This window comes from Ziziphus jujuba, chromosome 2 (assembly GCF_031755915.1).
Source record: "Ziziphus jujuba cultivar Dongzao chromosome 2, ASM3175591v1".
In the NCBI taxonomy this organism is placed as follows: Eukaryota; Viridiplantae; Streptophyta; class Magnoliopsida; order Rosales; family Rhamnaceae; genus Ziziphus; species Ziziphus jujuba.
Window position 1 is genome coordinate 13,803,028 of NC_083380.1, and position 16,722 is coordinate 13,819,749.

Below are 16,722 nucleotides of genomic sequence, written 5' to 3' on the forward strand. Positions count from 1 at the left end.
TCACTTATATATAAGAGATTTATCTAGTCTAGGAATTCATGCATAATGCATCTCTGATTTTCTTTTCTTTTTTTCCTTTCTTTTTATACATAAGATATGGTAGTCTTTCTTTTTATACGTAAGATATGTTAGTTTAAAGGAGCCTACACTCAATTACTAGGTTTTGATTGTTCTATTTCATTGTCAAATTGATGATGATCGACCACTTAATCAGTTCTAGGTGTGTGCTTCAATTAAATTTTTATTTATTTATTTATTTTTTAAACAGTGGTACTGGTAGGCATGAGTGTATAAGATCATATATTCCATATATTCTGCTGATCGACAAAGGAAAAAGGAAAAAAATTATTAAAAAATTTAATGTTTATTAATGTTCATAAGTATACTAATGTTGTAGCACAACTTTATAGTGGTTAGGGGCCAATGGCCATAACCAATAGCCACTTCCATTTACCCATTTAGGGATAAAAGCCCCAACTAGTGGTTGTCTTGTGAAACCCAATAAGATTTTATTCTCCATTAAATTAATTGGTCAACAAAGCAACTTCACCCTATTTTCGGCACTTTAAGTTATATATATTTATCTATAAATTATCTTTTCAAAATATTCTTTCTAATATTAATAAATGATAAATATATTTACATGATAGGAGTTATATAGACACTATCTCAATTAACCATTGAAAGCTCAAAATCTAATTGAGATATGGCAATTTTTATAACTTTTATATTCATGAATATAAATACATAGGACATTAGTTATTAATGTAACAATTTAAATTATAGAGTATCAAAATTTAAAATGAAACCAAGTACGACGGGAACAGTACCCTATTTGGTATAATATTTTTCAGCCTTCAAGAAGTGGATGCAACCGTGTTAAGCTACCTTTTAATAATTTTAACTAAAAGCTTATTTAAAGATCTAAAACAATTTTAGAAAATTATCTAAATATTATTAAAAATAATTTCTAAATCTTAAAAGCTAGAAATAGTTTATTACAATCTATGTCAAAGATAATGCATCTTTATTTTATTAGGATAATGTTTTGGAGCTTAGGAAATTTATCAACATAAAGAGATCACAACAATACTGTTTGGTTACTATTTCTATATCCAAAAGAATATTATATAACTTTTAATTAGTGGTTTCATATGAAAATAATTAAAAGAGTATAAATCTTAATTGGATAAATACTTTGCAATATTGATGGTGTTGCCCATGGAGACAGAGGACAATTAGCTTGATGGATATTCCCTTTCTTTTAAACTAATTAAGCGACAAAATTCCTCGTCTTTATCTTTACAATTAGCTTGCTGCATGAGCAACAGTTTTCTACAGCAGTTTTGGGATGAAGATGCTGTAACAAATTTATCTAGATATCCAAATTATTTATTAATTTTTCCTTCGAAAAACTTATTTATCAATTTTTGGAATACCATATGATATTATTTTGAAACAAATAAAGATTACATACTTATTTATAAATATTACATTTTATTTATGGTTCAGTTAGTCATATTTAGTTCATTTACATTTTTTTTTTTTTTGGAACAATGTTTGACTGTTTAATTATACATATCCTTTTAATTGTTTACTTATTCATAATTAGATTATATTAATATATTAATCAATAAAATATTAACATTTCACATTAGGTATACATCTTAGTAACTTTATTAATTATCTCTCATACTTACTTTCTTTTTAATTAATAAAATATTATCATATCATATTAGGTATACATCTTTATAAATTTATTAGTTATCTCTAGTACTCACTCTCTTTTTTTTTTTTTGTGTTAAAATTAAAATTAGGAAGTAAGGTTTTTAAGTGTTCACTTATTCATAATTAGATTATATTAATATTTTAATCAATAAAATATTAATATATCATATTAAGTATACATCTTAATAAATTTATTAGTAAACGAATACATTTACATTAATTTGGTAGTAGCATTGCTAAAATGATAATATATATATATATATATATAAGTTGTCATTTTAATCAATCCTTTCATATCCATTAATTTGAAATGAAACTCTTTTTTTTTTTTTTTCTTTATTAGTCTGATGCAAATTAACCTACCCATTAATTAGTAGCTGATATTAAACCCCTGTTTAAGGGTGTCCTTATTTTCATAATTGTTAATAAATTTCTTAAAATTAGCTTATTTAGGTTATTTTTACACTGTTTTAGTACAATATTCTTAATATCATATTATTATTATTATTATTATTAGCATTTTGTTGTGATAATGTCCTCCAATAGCTAGTTGATATACTAGCTAGTTTAAATCATTTTTCTCGTAACTGAATTCTTAGATGAAAAAAAAGAAACAAAAAATAAATAAATAAATAAAATTTATACTTGATTTTCAACTCTGTTGCCTAACTTATATACTATTTTATCTCTTTTGAGTCCCATACATTTTCAGTTTTGGTAAATATGGTTTTGATTATATAGCCGTTGTGGGTCCCACATTTTCTCTCTCTCTCTCTCTCTCTCTCTCTTTTTTTAAGTGAATTTTTTATTTTGATTTTATCTGCAATGTGAATCCCAAATTTTCAGTCTTGGTGAATATATTTTTGTTTTTTGATTTTATCTCTACTTTTTTTTTTCTTTTTTTCTTTTTTTTTATCTATCTATAAAAAGGACAAGACACAAATGTCCACCGCACTGCTCAACACTGAGTTTCCTTCTTCTTTCTTCTTCTACTTTTCCATTCTATTCTCAAAAAGTTGAGCAGAGCTATAAAAAAAAAAAATTTAGAAAAAATGAGAGTGCCAAAGATGGTATTAATGGTGGTTGGTCTTTCTCTTGTGCTGTGGGCAGCAAATGCAGAATTTGCTGATACTATAAAATTGGACACCGGTGGGTTGCGCAGAGCCAATTTTCCATCCGGCTTCATCTTTGGAACGGCGTCGTCTGCTTATCAAGTCGAAGGAATGGCCGACAAGGCTGGCCGTGGACCAAGCATTTGGGATGTGTTCGCCAAAATTCCCGGTAATAACATTTTGTCACATCATTACATATATAAAATTCCGACGCTCTACCATTAGTGTTTTGTAAGATTTTAAGTTTTGTTTTTGTTTTTGTGTTTTTTTTTTTAAATTTTTTTTTTATTAAAATGGAATTTTTGGGATTTTGGAAACAGGAATTATTGCAGAAAATGCAACCGCAGAAGTGACGGTGGACCAGTACCATCGCTATAAAGTAAGCTGTACTATCATTGCTTTTATGGAAAAAAAAAAAAAAAGCAATTTCTAGAATTAAAAAAAAAAAAAATTAAGCAATGGAATATTTTCATATTAAGGTTGCGAAACAGGGGCTTTTTGGATATTAACGTTTTATTATTATTATTTTATTTTTGATGGAAACATTTTGTCTCTTTATACTAATTTCAAAGAATAACGCTCCCCGACTTCAAAGCATGTGATTTTTTGTTTTTTTCTTACCTAAATAATTTTTTTTTGTTTTTTTTTCTTACTTAAATAATTTCTTTATATATTTATTTTTGGTAAAATTATATAACAAATTACTTATAATAATATTGATGTGAGTGCCACGTATTCATTCCAAAATCATTGTCAAATATATTTGGTATGTGCATATTATTAACAAATACATGTATTTATATGCATAGGATTGAAAATGGTAATAACATGAATTTTTATTTCCATATGTTTATGGGATTAGATCATAAGCATTATCATAAAATTCACCAATGAATCTGGCAAAATAGAACGGTAATTAAATTGGACCAAAACAAATATAGTAGGTAGCAAATTTAAAATAATTGTGGATGAGTATGAAAATTCAGAGTATCTCTCTGTTTTGTTGTTACAGGAAGATATTGATATTATGAAACACCTGAACTTTGATGCCTATCGCTTTTCAATTTCATGGTCCAGAATTTTCCCAGGTTATATATCCAACTTCCTTATTTTTCATTTAACATTATTAGCAACTACATTAATTTATTTGCCTGATAATTAATTTGTCTCATTGAATCAAAAAATGTAGAGGGTACTGGAAAAATAAATTGGGAAGGAGTTGCATACTACAATAGGTTGATTGACTACATGCTTAAAAGAGGTAATTATTAATTAGTAATACTATGGACTTTTGGGAATATACAATGCTTATATGTATGTATATTTATTTTTCATTGTATTAATTTTTTATTGTAGGAATTACTCCATTTGCAAATCTATATCATTATGATCTTCCTCAAGAACTTGAGGATAGGTATATGGGATTGTTAAGTGACAAAGTGGTGTAAGTAATTTATCCTATACATGATTTTTTTTTTTTTTTTTTGTGAGATTGAGTTGGATTCTGGATTTTGGATATGAAATTTTCTTGGAACTTTCGCAGAAAGGATTACGCGGACTATGCAGATTTTTGTTTCAAGACATTTGGAGACAGAGTGAAGAACTGGTATACCTTCAATGAACCAAGAGTAACATCTGCCCTTGGTTATGATAATGGATTTTTTGCACCAGGAAGGTGCTCTAAAGCTTTTGGAAACTGTACGGCTGGGAATTCAGCAACTGAGCCTTATATTGCAACACATAACTTGATTTTAGCTCATGCAGCTGCTGTACAAAGATACCGCGAAAAGTACCAAGTAAGAAAATATTTGATTTTAAACTATACATAAATTTTAATATATAAATTTTTTTTTTTTTTTTAATAACTAAAAACATGTATTTGCAATTTTGTAGAAAACACAAAAGGGAAGGATTGGAATTCTTTTAGATTTTGTATGGTATGAGCCTCTTACCCGAGGAATAAAAGACCAATATGCAGCACAAAGGGCAAGAGACTTTCACATTGGATGGTAAAATAAAAAAATAAGAAAAAAAAATTCCCAAACTCTTCTGTTTCTATGTATTATCTATCTTGTTCTTTGATCTTGAACTTTTTTTAATTTTCACTACAAATTGTGTTGTTGTATTTGTTTCAATAGGTTCATCCACCCACTAACATATGGCGAGTATCCAAAAACAATGCAAGAAATAGTTGGTGATAGACTGCCTAAGTTCACTGAAGATCAGGTTAAACTTGTGAAAGGCTCATTTGATTATTTGGGTATTAACCAGTATACTTCTTACTACATGTATGCTCCACATACCCCACCAAAGGCCTTGGGTTACCAGGAGGATTGGCATGTGGGTTTTGCTTGTAAGTGTTTCCCTGATCTCCATCTTAGCATATTACATTTAATAAACATGATCATTACTATCACTAATTAACTAATTAAACTTGCAGACTCGAAAAATGGAGTTCCTATTGGTCCAAAAGTAAGTTTTCAATTAATTTTATCATAGATTACCACTTTGGTAAGCTAATATTGGTATATACTAACCGAGCCATTTTTCAGGCAAATTCTTATTGGCTTTACAATGTACCATGGGGTATGTACAAGGCTTTGATGTACGTAAAGGATCGGTACCAAAACCCTACTGTAATTTTATCAGAAAATGGTATGCGAAATTTTTGTTTCGGTAAATGATCATATAAAGTTTTTGAAATTTTTGAGCTTTAAATGCTTGGAAATGATATATATATATTTTTTTCCAATATGATTATTTTGTAGGCATGGATGATCCTGGTAATGTGACAATTCCTGAAGGATTATATGACACCACGAGGATCAACTACTACAGAAATTATATACGCCAAATGAAGAAGGCAATAGATGATGGTGCAAATGTTATTGGGTATTTTGCATGGTCAATCGTGGACAATTTTGAATGGAGATCAGGATACACATCCAGATTTGGCATCGTCTATATAGATTGGAAGAACAATCTCAAGAGGATTCCCAAGTTGTCTGCCTATTGGTTCAGGCAAATACTAAGCTCTGTTACAAATTAGTGTCTTTGTTTAAGATTTAGAGAATAGTTTTTATGCAATTTTTAATGTTTGGGAGAGTGGTAGTTTCTGCTGTTTTAGTGTTTTCCTTTTCTAGTTTGTTAAAAACTACCATTGGTATGCTCATAATATTAATAAAAAATTTCCAATAGCCTTTCTTTATGTCTCTAAAGCATATTTTGATTATTGTCAATATCCAATATTTGTTTCTTTAACAGTTTAGTTGACAATAACCAATAATAATAACCTCCAAGTGGTTCAAAATTTGATAATAGAATCCTCTTTTTCCAATTTTTTTATTTTAAAAAAACAAAAAAAAAAAAAAAACCTTTAGCAACATAAGTCTAAAATTAGGATATTTAAAAAGTGTCCAATGTGCAAATTCCAAACATATAGGAAATTGAATAGGGTTATTCTTATATTCATTATCCACGTTTGGCTTTCCAAGGGGGAAATCCCACAACACAATCAAGAAAATCAAAAAAAATAAAAAAAATAAAGGAAATGCCAATTAAAAAAATGTAGGCGATTGTAAATTGAAATTAAAATAGACATAAAATATATGTTAAGAGAATTGATATGAGTTTTCTTTATAATTAGTACGATTAAAGCAGTAGAAGAATAACTTAAAAAGAGAGTAAAAAATAGTAAAAATAAGTGCATTTCATCTCCAAATTCAAATCAAGGACATTAGATGTGATTCAAACACTCAAGTGTAAGAAATAGCAATAGTTTAAAAGGTTTTAATTTTGACAGGAATTAATTGGGTAATAATATCCGTAATCATACTTATTGTTCACAAACTCATATTCAAAAAGATGATGAACCAATTCCATGTACTACCAACATAATTTAAGCTACCCAATAACTAACTATATATATTGTTACTAAGTATATATATATATTGTTGTCAGAAACAAATACAGAAGCTCAATGCTTCTCAAGAGCACCTAAAAATTAAACAGGCAGACAAAGTTAATTAGCAAAAGAAAAGGAATTTGAGTGATGGGAAAAATGCAGACTAGCAAAAGGTCCTCTATTGAGAAAATATTCTGTGCACAGAGATGCAATTATACCAATCACTACGAAAGTTAGGGTCCTCACCAAGAACTTCATTCTGAATTCATCAAGATCAAATAAATTCAGTCTCTGCAAATAAAAAATAGGAGATAAAGGAAAGTTGAATGGGATTTTGGGTTTAATAAAATGAAATTAAATTTTTATACCCAAAAAAAGAAAATGAAAATAAATTTATGAGATCTCATAAACAAAGGCATAATAATTCGAAACAAATAGCTAATCAAAGCCAGCCCCAAAGCCTTGTTGCGATTTTAAGAAAATGTCAGAAAACAAAAATGGAAAAGAAATGAAAGGAAAATATTAAGATTTTAAAACATCTTCAATTGTAAATATGGATTTTTCAATATATGACATTGAAATTAATATTATTTAAATCTAAATAACATGAATATACAGTTAATTTTAAAATGGGTCTCCAATTTCAATACACATAAAAATTATTTAGAATTATTAATTATATAGTTTATTAACATTTTCTTTTATAACAATTAACTTTTTATGGAAAATTGATTTTTGAAAAAATTTATAATGTCTATCAAAATTTGTAGAAATAAACATTTATCATGATAATGTTTAAGCCACACATGAGGCTTAAAATTTATTCTAAACATAACAATTGGAGAGCAAAATCATTAAATCTTATCCATATAACTTATGTGATATGTTTTTTTTTTTTTTTCCACAAATTTACATTTTCATTAATAACGCTCTAACACTTATTGATTGCCTTTCTAGACATAAAAATGTCAAATTATGGATAAGGTGATTTTGAACATTTACAAATTTTAGAAAGAGAGAACCATGAAAGCAACCTCTTTTCCACACAAGAAGTGCATCATCAAGATATCCGCATTGAATTTGTGTGCCTAAGTCGTCCATGAATTGGATCTTATGCTGGTTGAAAAGCCTTTTATCCGGATGTTTGTTTGCAAAAAGGAAAGGTGAGGGGTGTTCTATCTTTCAGTTGGGAAAGGGAAAGCGTTTCAGTGGTTTCTTTCCATCAAAGTAACCAATGGTTTAGATATTAAAAATAAATAGATTAATAAATAAATAAAGAGTTGTTGAGGGTGTGCAATCAACTACTGAGACAAGGAGAAAACTGGGCGAAATACATAAAAATTACCCTCCAATTATTGAATTTTACAAACTATTCTCCAAATATTAAAAATTGCATGAAAAAACTATTCACTGATGTGGATAAATAAATATTTGCTTACATTTAGGGAAATATTTACAACATAAAGGAAAAATAAATATCCTTAATTATATGTAATATTGGGATTTGATATAAAAGCATTTTGTGTCAAAGTCCACCAAAGTTGTTACTAGTTTTGAGCACGTAGTCAATCAACCCTATTGTAGCATGCATCTCCTTTCCTATTTATTCTTCCAGTGCTCTCTACAATATTGAACAATAATGTTATACAAGTTTTTAATGAAAGTAAACAAATTAATAATCCGGCAAAAAATAATTGAAAGGACATGATAATATTTTCAAATATTACAAGGAAATTATATATATATATATATATACCTGGGAAAATTTTAGACCATGAAATTGAGAAGAGATAGGCATCAAATTTCAATTTTTTCATGATATCAATATCCTCCTGTAAGAACAAATCAAAGGGTTTGAATTTCAATTATCTTTTTTTTCGCTATAAAAAAAATTAAATAGAAAAATACCCAACCACAATCAACAATCATTTTTGGTGTCATGTTAAGGTGTAGTTTTTTTTTTTTTAGTTTTTTTTTTTTTTCCCTACTAATATATACTAGTGTGTGTCAATAAGTAGTTAAAGCCATAAAGTTGAAGGGAAAAAACAAAACAAATACAAAACAAAAACCTTTTCTTTGCTAAGAGAGACAAAACGCTTCAATTTTTTCCCTCCTAAAAATTGTTTCTATTTCATAAAATCAAATGATGATGCTTACTTTGTACCAGCGATGGTACTGGTCCACCAATACTTCTACTGTTGAATTGTTTATCAGCAATAGTTCCTGTTTCCAAAAACTAAAAAATTTGTCTCTTAAAAACAGTAAAGTTAAATCTCAGAAACATAAAATAATAATAAAAATAAAAATAAAAACAAACAAACACACACACACACACACTAAGGAACATGAATGGAATTTCATTACGAGGAATTTTGATGAACTCATCCCATCCTTGGTGGCTATTCCTTCTTGTTGATAAGCAGAGGTAGCCTTTACAAAAGTGAAGCCCTGTGGAAACTTATCTCTGCTCAACCCCACCTCTGTCCAATTTGATTGTGTCTCCAAGTTCTGCATTTTCTCCATGTGCCACGTACAGACTAAGAACAAAACCAATTACCACAATTGAAGCTCTCAATTTGAAACCAAGGAATTTGCTTTTGGCTTCGTCAACTTTAGGAAAAATAAAACAGAGAAAAATACTTTAGGAAGTGCAAAACAGAGAAAACAGAGCAAAAAACAGAGAACATTGAGGATGTTTGGATATTCTCAATCCACAATTGTATATTTCATTTAGTCATTTATTGTGCTTCTATAGATTTATAACCTTTATTGAACAAAATTGTTGCATGTTTGAATCCTTAATCAAATTATATATTTCTATTTTTGTTGCTGTATTTATTTTTGATTTTATGAACCTGAAATATTAGTAAAACTTCCTAATATCATTCTACAACTCCAAATAATTTTGTATTTATAAGAAAAAGAAAAAGAAAATTAGAACATAACATTACATGGTTATTCCATATATTTTGTAACATTTTTTCTTAGTATAATTTTTACGTATATTTCATAAGAGCTACATTGTAATTTAAATTTAGAAAGAGTTAAAACCACAGCTAACTCGATTTTTTTTTATTTTTTTTTGTGGATTTGTTTTCTAAATTTCATAGACATTATGATTTTATATACATTTTGGATTATTATTTACGACACTAGAATATGTTGTCGGACAAATTTATCAACAGAGGAGAATTTTTGTTGGGCTACTGTTTTTTTTAATTAGTTGTTTGTTTTTTATAATAATTAAGAGATAATAATCTTAAAATTACGAGTGGGTCCTAAATTCTGCAATATTTTTGGGAACGCTCACTACAAGAAAGGACACCTAGCTTGATGTCTAGGTGACAAAACCGCCGTCTTTGTCAAGCAATCAAAGTTTTTTTTGTCTCTATCTCTCTCTCTCTCTCACAAAAGTTGTCTTATCATATATGAAAAAAGTTAAAAAAATCCAATTATAAGTTTGCAAAAATTTGTGTTATCATCTTCATATTTACTCATATAGGGAGTGAAATAGTGAACTTAATCCCTAATAAATCCTTACACCTTCTTTTCCCATGAAAATAGAATACCTATTTATTTTAGAAAACATTATCTTAAATGTTAATTTTTAAATGATAATACATATATATTGTCCTTTCATTGATAGTAACCATGATAATTTAAATTTTGAATTCCTGGTGAGGTAATTCCTTTCCAATTTATTAAAAAAAATTAATAAAAATACCAATGTGGGTTAAAAGACATTCAAAATTTTGGTACAAGTGTATAAAGAATCATGGCAAAACTTGTTTGATCTTTTTTTTTTTTTTTTTTTCCTCCTGAGTGATCGTTGGAAATAATATTTATTATTCTTAAAATACTAGCTTGATTGCAGTAAACTACACTTGTAGTGTCAAAACCAGCCACTAACTCCCATTTTGAAGAAACAAGATAAAAACAAATAATCAACATGATATGATTGAGATAAACTTCTTACATCATCTAACTTGTCTATAAATTGTATTTTTATTTAGTTTCTTTTTTTTTTTTTTTTCATATCTATAAAATACCCATGACCAACTACTAAAGTTTACACTCTCAATCATCTGTTTCCTCTGTTTTCCTCTGTTCCTTGGTCTCAGAATGAGACTTCCAATTTTGGTTTTTGGTTCTGTTCTTAGTCTGTGTGTGGCATATGAAGCATCAGAATTTGCAGACACAATCCGATTGGACACCGGTGGGTTGAGCAGAGACAAGTTTCCGACGGGCTTCACTTTCGGAACAGCATCGTCTGCTTACCAGGTGGAAGGAATGGCCGATAAGGATGGTCGTGGACCAAGTGTTTGGGATGAATTTGTCAAAATTCCTGGTAATCAATTCCATCCACTATGTTTCCCACCGTTTTAACATTTTTTTTTGTTTATAGTTTTTCCTTTTTTGATTTAAGCTTATGAATTTTTTTGCGTTTTTGGAAACAGGAACTATTGCAGATAATTCAACAGGAGAAGTCTCGGTGGACCAGTATAATCGCTATAAAGTATGTGTACCATATTTTTGTGTGTATCACCTTTTTACAAACCCTTTAATGGAAACCATTGTCATGTGTATTTCTAACGTAAATTCAAAGGTATTGTTTTACATATGCATGGGATTGAATATGGTAATTAATTAACAATGACATCTCCACTGTTTTCTTAGAAGCAGTATATTGAACCCGAATTGTCAGTCCCAAGATGAACATAAAAAAAAAATAACAAATAATAAATAAAAATTATATAATTAGCATGTAAATCTAAATAAAAGCAGAGTTGTAATGAAGTTTTTTTTTTTTTTTTTGGGTGAATGAGTTGCAACAAAGTTGGTAAAGAAAAAGGACATGCTAGAATGGTGTATTACAGGACCAAATTCTGCTATCCTTCAAATCAAACCTGCAGCAAATTCAATTAATTGATTTGTGGCTGTGCTTTTACGTATGAAATTTGGGACACTTTTGGCATTCGTTACAGGAAGATATTGATATCATGAAAAATCTCAAATTTGATGCCTATCGCTTCTCAATTTCATGGTCCAGAATTTCCCAGGTTTATATAATCAATTAATCCGATTTCCTTAAAGTATTTAACAATATTATCATCTCCCTTCTTAATTTCCCTACTTATTAATTTGTCTACTTTCACTAAAAACTCTTGTATAACTCATTGCTCAATATTTGTAGAGGGTACTGGAAGAGTAGATTGGCAAGGAGTTGCATACTACAATAGGTTGATTAACTACTTGCTCGAAAAAGGTAATTAATTTCTTTGCTGAACTTTGGGACAAATTTCTTTTTATAGAAAATCCCAAAAAAATTATTTTATGTATGATTTTGGATATTTATTTTGCATGATGAAAAACAGACACCAATTGACATTGTACATTCACACTACATTGTTGTGTAGGCATTACTCCATATGTAAATCTATTTCATTATGATCTTCCTGAAGCACTTGAGAAGAAGTACTTGGGATTGTTGAGTGACCAAGTAGTGTAAGTCTTTTTTTTTTTTTTTTTTTTTTTTTTTTGGGTAATATCTTTGTAACCTTAAAGACAGAAAGTTATAATTATTTAATATTCTGTTGGATTTTGGATTCGAAATTTTATTTCAAACTTTTGCAGAAAGGATTATGCGGACTATGCAGATTTTTGTTTCGAGCAGTTTGGAGATAGAGTGAAGAACTGGTTTACCTTCAATGAACCAAGAGTATCAGCTGCTCTTGGTTATGATAATGGATTGTTTGCTCCAGGAAGATGCTCTAAAGCTTTTGGAAACTGTACAACTGGGAATTCAGCAACTGAGCCTTATATTGTAACACACAACGTGATTTTATCACATGCAGCTGCTGTACAAAGATACCGCGAAAAGTACCAAGTAAGAAATTATTTGATTTTAATATTTTCATGAAGCAAAATTATAAGTTGGTTTTTTAATTTTTAATTTTTTAACTAAAACATATTTGAATTTGCAGCAAACACAAAAGGGAAGGATTGGGATTATTTTAGATTTTGTATGGCTAGAGCCTCTTACGCGATCAAAGGCTGACAACTATGCAGCACAAAGAGCAAGAGACTTTCAAGTTGGATGGTAAAAGTTCTACCTATATCTCATCTGCATCTAACATGTTCTTAATTTGGTCTGCAACTTTTGCTTCATTACACTTGGATTAATTTGTTTCCAATAGGTACATTCACCCAATTACCTACGGTGAATATCCAAGAACAATGCAAGAAATTGTTGGTGATAGATTGCCTAAGTTCACTAAAGAGCAAGTTAAAATGGTGAAAGGCTCAATTGATTATGTGGGTATCAACCAGTATACTACTTACTACATGTATGATCCACATTATACAACTAAACCAAAGGATTTGGGTTATCAGCAAGACTGGAATTGTGGATTTGCTTGTAAGTGTTTTACTTCCCATCTTAGGATTTTTATTTATTTATTTTTATTTTTTGGACATATGTTAAATTGGAAAAGATGATTTTTTGACTCTAAAACCTTGGTAATCATCACCAACTAGGTTATCCCAACGGAACATCTAATTAGTATAACATGAATAAATAGAAATATTATTAGTACCACTTTTGATTTCCTAGTTGACTAAAATTTGTCATTCTCTTGAACATTGCAGATGAAAAAAATGGAGTTCCTATAGGTCCAAGAGTAAGTTTTAAATCTAGTCATATTTTCCATTTTCATATAGGCAAAATTCATAAGCTAATTTTGATATATTATTAAACATGTCATTTGCAGGCACATTCTGCTGCTCTTTATGAAGTACCATGGGGTATGTACAAGGCTTTAATGTACATAAAAGAGCGTTATGGAAACCCTACGATAATCGTATCAGAAAATGGTATCAAATAGTATCTTTTTCTTATTCCTTCTTTAACTTATGTATACAAACATAAAGCATCGAAATTTTGATCGAAAATGTAATAATTTAAAAAAAATAAAAAAAAAAATTGCAGGCATGGATGATCCAGGAAATGTGACACTTCCGGAAGGATTATATGACACAAAAAGGATCCACTACTACAGAAGTTATTTGACACAAATGAAGAAGGCAATGGATGATGGAGCAAATATTATAGGCTACTTTGCATGGTCAATTGTGGATAACTTTGAATGGAGGTCTGGTTACACTTCTAGGTTTGGCATTGTCTTTATTGATTGGAAGAGCAACCTGAAGAGGATTCCTAAATTGTCTGCCTATTGGTTCAGACAAGTACTGGGCAATTACTAAATATGCTTAGAGGTTAGTAGGTGTTTATTTAATATTTATGGGTACTCAGGTAGTAACCGGTTTACTAATTTTTTGACATTTTACAGAATAGTTTTCATACAATATTTTGATATTTAGACTATTAATTTATAGTTTATAGAATTCGGAGGGTAATTTTTATGTGTTCGAGCGCTGAGGACATTATAAAAGCTTCATGGGAGACTTCTTTTTCTCATCTCCAAGATCATCTTTATCTTTGAATGCCTTTTTTTTTGGATCGTATTCTGAAACATCTAATATCATTTCTTAACAATAAAGAATGAATTAAAAATTATATATATATGTATATAAAAGTAGGCAGATATCAAAATTTTCTTTTCAATTCTCAAATCAGAAGATTAAAGTTAAAATTTATATTTATTAATTTATGGATTCTGACAATGTTCATTTTTTTTAATTAGGATTTTATATACCACTAAATCATATTTAACTATTTTTAAATTTTAAATATTAACCTTGTTATAATTCAAAAGTGAATAAAGGAATACTTGTTACAGCTATCATGTCAATATGAGCTTAGAATTAACATATAAAACAAAATAAAATTGGAATTAAAATTGATAAAAACCCAATGTGCAAGTAGCCCTTATCATTATAATTTAATAGCTTCTTGTGGCGAAGTGAAAATGTTTCGGATACTCTCCGAATGTTAATTCTCTGTTTTATATTTCACTTGTAAATAGCAGTTATGCTTTTATAATTTAACTTTAATTTAGCAACATTATAATTACCATGAAACCTTAACAACATTATACTTTTCTAGTAATTTTTGTTAACTAACTTGTATTTTTTTTATGAACTTGAAATATTGCTGCAATTAACTACATCATTTTAGCTTTTTTTTTTTTTAGCTTCTTTTTTTTTTTTTTTAAATAAAGAAGATAACATTGTCAACATGTCTGTTTCATATTTTGGCTGACTCGCATTTCAAAGAATAAAATAAATTAAATAAATATCCAATATTTAATTATATTTCTGTAATTATATAACTATTTGTCCATATCAGTTTCATCCTTTATTACTAGTGTAAGTTGTTCTATATGTATATATACATACAACAAAAAATAATTCTAAAAGTTATAAGATATGATTTTTAACGAAATTTAGACTAATTATACTTTTATACCTCTATTTTTCATTAGTTCCATACTAGACTTTACATTTTCAATAAAAAAAGAAATAAAAAATAATGAAGAATTTAGTCAAAATATATACATTTTTACAAAATTTTACTCAAAATAAAAAGTCTAAAAGAAATATTAGTTTGTTAAAATAGCTAGATTATGATTAGAATTTTTCTCGTTTCCAGATGAATTTTTTTTATTTTATTTGATTTTTAGTTTTGATTTCATCATTGTTGTGAATTCTTCATTTTCTGTTTTCAGATGAAGCTTTTAATTAATACATATAGGATCCTCTTCTTATTTAAGTTCTGAATTTTTTTTATTTATTTGATTTTTAGTTTTGATTTATCATTATTGTGAATTCTACATTTTCACTTTTCAAATGAAATTTTTTAATATTTATAGGATTCTCTTTTTAAGCTCTATTCAAGTTTTAAAGATCCTATGACACGTTTTTTAAGGATCCTATGACACATGGTAACTTAAATATTTTACATATATGGCCCCCTAAATATTCCCCCCTAAATGTCATTATCTTTCCTTATAAATTAAATATTACTCTTTAAAGTTTGTAATTATCTAACACACACACACACATATATATATATATATATATATATATATATATATATATATATATATATATATGTATGTATATAAAAGAGTTTAGATCATTTATTAGGCATTATTAAACTAATGGAAATATTAAGTTACATAATTAATTGGTTTGTCATTTAGATATAGATGACCAATCATATTAAGTTACATAATTAATTGGTTTGTAAAATGTGATTTTCTTTGGCTTAAGAAATTTATAGTTGGAATTTTCATTTTTTGTATTCGGCCAGTTAATTTTTCTTCAACCTGAAACATAATTCAATTATTATCAGAAATATATATATATATATATATATAATTCAATTAGCGTATATATATGGAGAATGTTGGTCTTACTAGTAATGAAATTTTAATTTATTTGTATTTTGTTGGTAAGGGGAAAGTAAACAATAGGATACATGATTCATACGGTAGTTAATAGACTAATTATACTGTTCATCCTCTATTTTGTCATTAGTTTCATATTGGACCCTACGATTTTAATTTATTTCAATTGACTCTCACAATTTTAATTTTAGTTACAATGTGGCCTTAATTTTTTTAAATCATGGTTTTTGTATTTTAAATTTGGGTTTCAATGAGCGTTAACGTTGAAAAAAAAAATAATGAAGAATTTGGTTAAAATACAAGCACCTTTAAGAAATTTTTATCAAAATAAATAAATAAATAAATAAACTAAAACAAATATAAGTTTGTTAGAATAGGTAGTTAGTAACTTTCTCATTTTCAGGTGTATTTCTTTGATTTTATTTGATTTTTGGTTTTGATTCTCATCTGTTATATGAATCCTATATTTTCTCTTTTCAGGTGAAATTTCTTTTATTTTTTTTATTTTTGTTGATTTTATCACAACAATTTTTTTCATCTATAAAAGGAGAACTCATTTACATTACCAATCACCATCAAAATCCAACGCTACTTTTATTCTCTCTTT

General features: G+C 28.0%; 2 protein-coding genes across 3 annotated transcripts; both read left to right on the forward strand.

Annotated features, from left to right (window-relative positions):
- Positions 1–2,680: 2,680 nt before the first annotated feature.
- Positions 2,681–6,048, forward strand: LOC107404524 (beta-glucosidase 44). The gene is made up of 11 exons (XM_048472974.2): positions 2,681–3,009; positions 3,161–3,219; positions 3,853–3,928; positions 4,030–4,101; positions 4,197–4,284; positions 4,384–4,636; positions 4,734–4,849; positions 4,979–5,193; positions 5,281–5,312; positions 5,393–5,495; positions 5,609–6,048. Exons 1-11 carry the CDS (start codon positions 2,781–2,783, stop codon positions 5,887–5,889), a joined length of 1,524 nt encoding a protein of 507 aa, XP_048328931.2. The 5' UTR covers positions 2,681–2,780; the 3' UTR covers positions 5,890–6,048.
- Positions 6,049–10,768: 4,720 nt separating this feature from the next.
- On the forward strand, positions 10,769–14,232 carry LOC112489743 (beta-glucosidase 44-like). 2 transcript variants are annotated; one of them, XM_060814625.1, is made up of 11 exons: positions 10,770–11,092; positions 11,202–11,260; positions 11,730–11,804; positions 11,941–12,010; positions 12,162–12,249; positions 12,379–12,631; positions 12,729–12,844; positions 12,942–13,162; positions 13,393–13,424; positions 13,515–13,617; positions 13,733–14,232. In XM_060814625.1, the coding sequence occupies exons 1-11, from the start codon at positions 10,867–10,869 to the stop codon at positions 14,005–14,007; spliced, it is 1,518 nt and encodes a 505-aa protein (XP_060670608.1). In that variant the 5' UTR covers positions 10,770–10,866; the 3' UTR covers positions 14,008–14,232. The 2 variants fall into 2 exon arrangements, with proteins under 2 accessions (XP_060670609.1, XP_060670608.1); XM_060814626.1 differs by lacking the exons at positions 11,730–11,804; positions 11,941–12,010; positions 12,162–12,249; positions 13,733–14,232 and having other exon boundaries at positions 10,769–11,092; positions 11,202–11,264; positions 12,402–12,631; positions 13,515–13,628.
- The last annotated feature ends 2,490 nt before the right edge of the window (positions 14,233–16,722 follow it).

Coding starts and splice junctions, on each gene's coding strand:
- LOC107404524 (XM_048472974.2), top strand. CDS start 2,781: ATGAGAGTGCCAAAGATGGTATTAATGGTGGTTGGTCTTTCTCTTGTG. Junction 3,220..3,852: donor ACCAGTACCATCGCTATAAA/GTAAGCTGTACT, acceptor TTGTTGTTACAG/GAAGATATTGATATTATGAA. Junction 3,929..4,029: donor ATGGTCCAGAATTTTCCCAG/GTTATATATCCA, acceptor CAAAAAATGTAG/AGGGTACTGGAAAAATAAAT.
- LOC112489743 (XM_060814625.1), top strand. CDS start 10,867: ATGAGACTTCCAATTTTGGTTTTTGGTTCTGTTCTTAGTCTGTGTGTG. Junction 11,093..11,201: donor TGAATTTGTCAAAATTCCTG/GTAATCAATTCC, acceptor TTTTGGAAACAG/GAACTATTGCAGATAATTCA. Junction 12,845..12,941: donor AGAGACTTTCAAGTTGGATG/GTAAAAGTTCTA, acceptor TGTTTCCAATAG/GTACATTCACCCAATTACCT.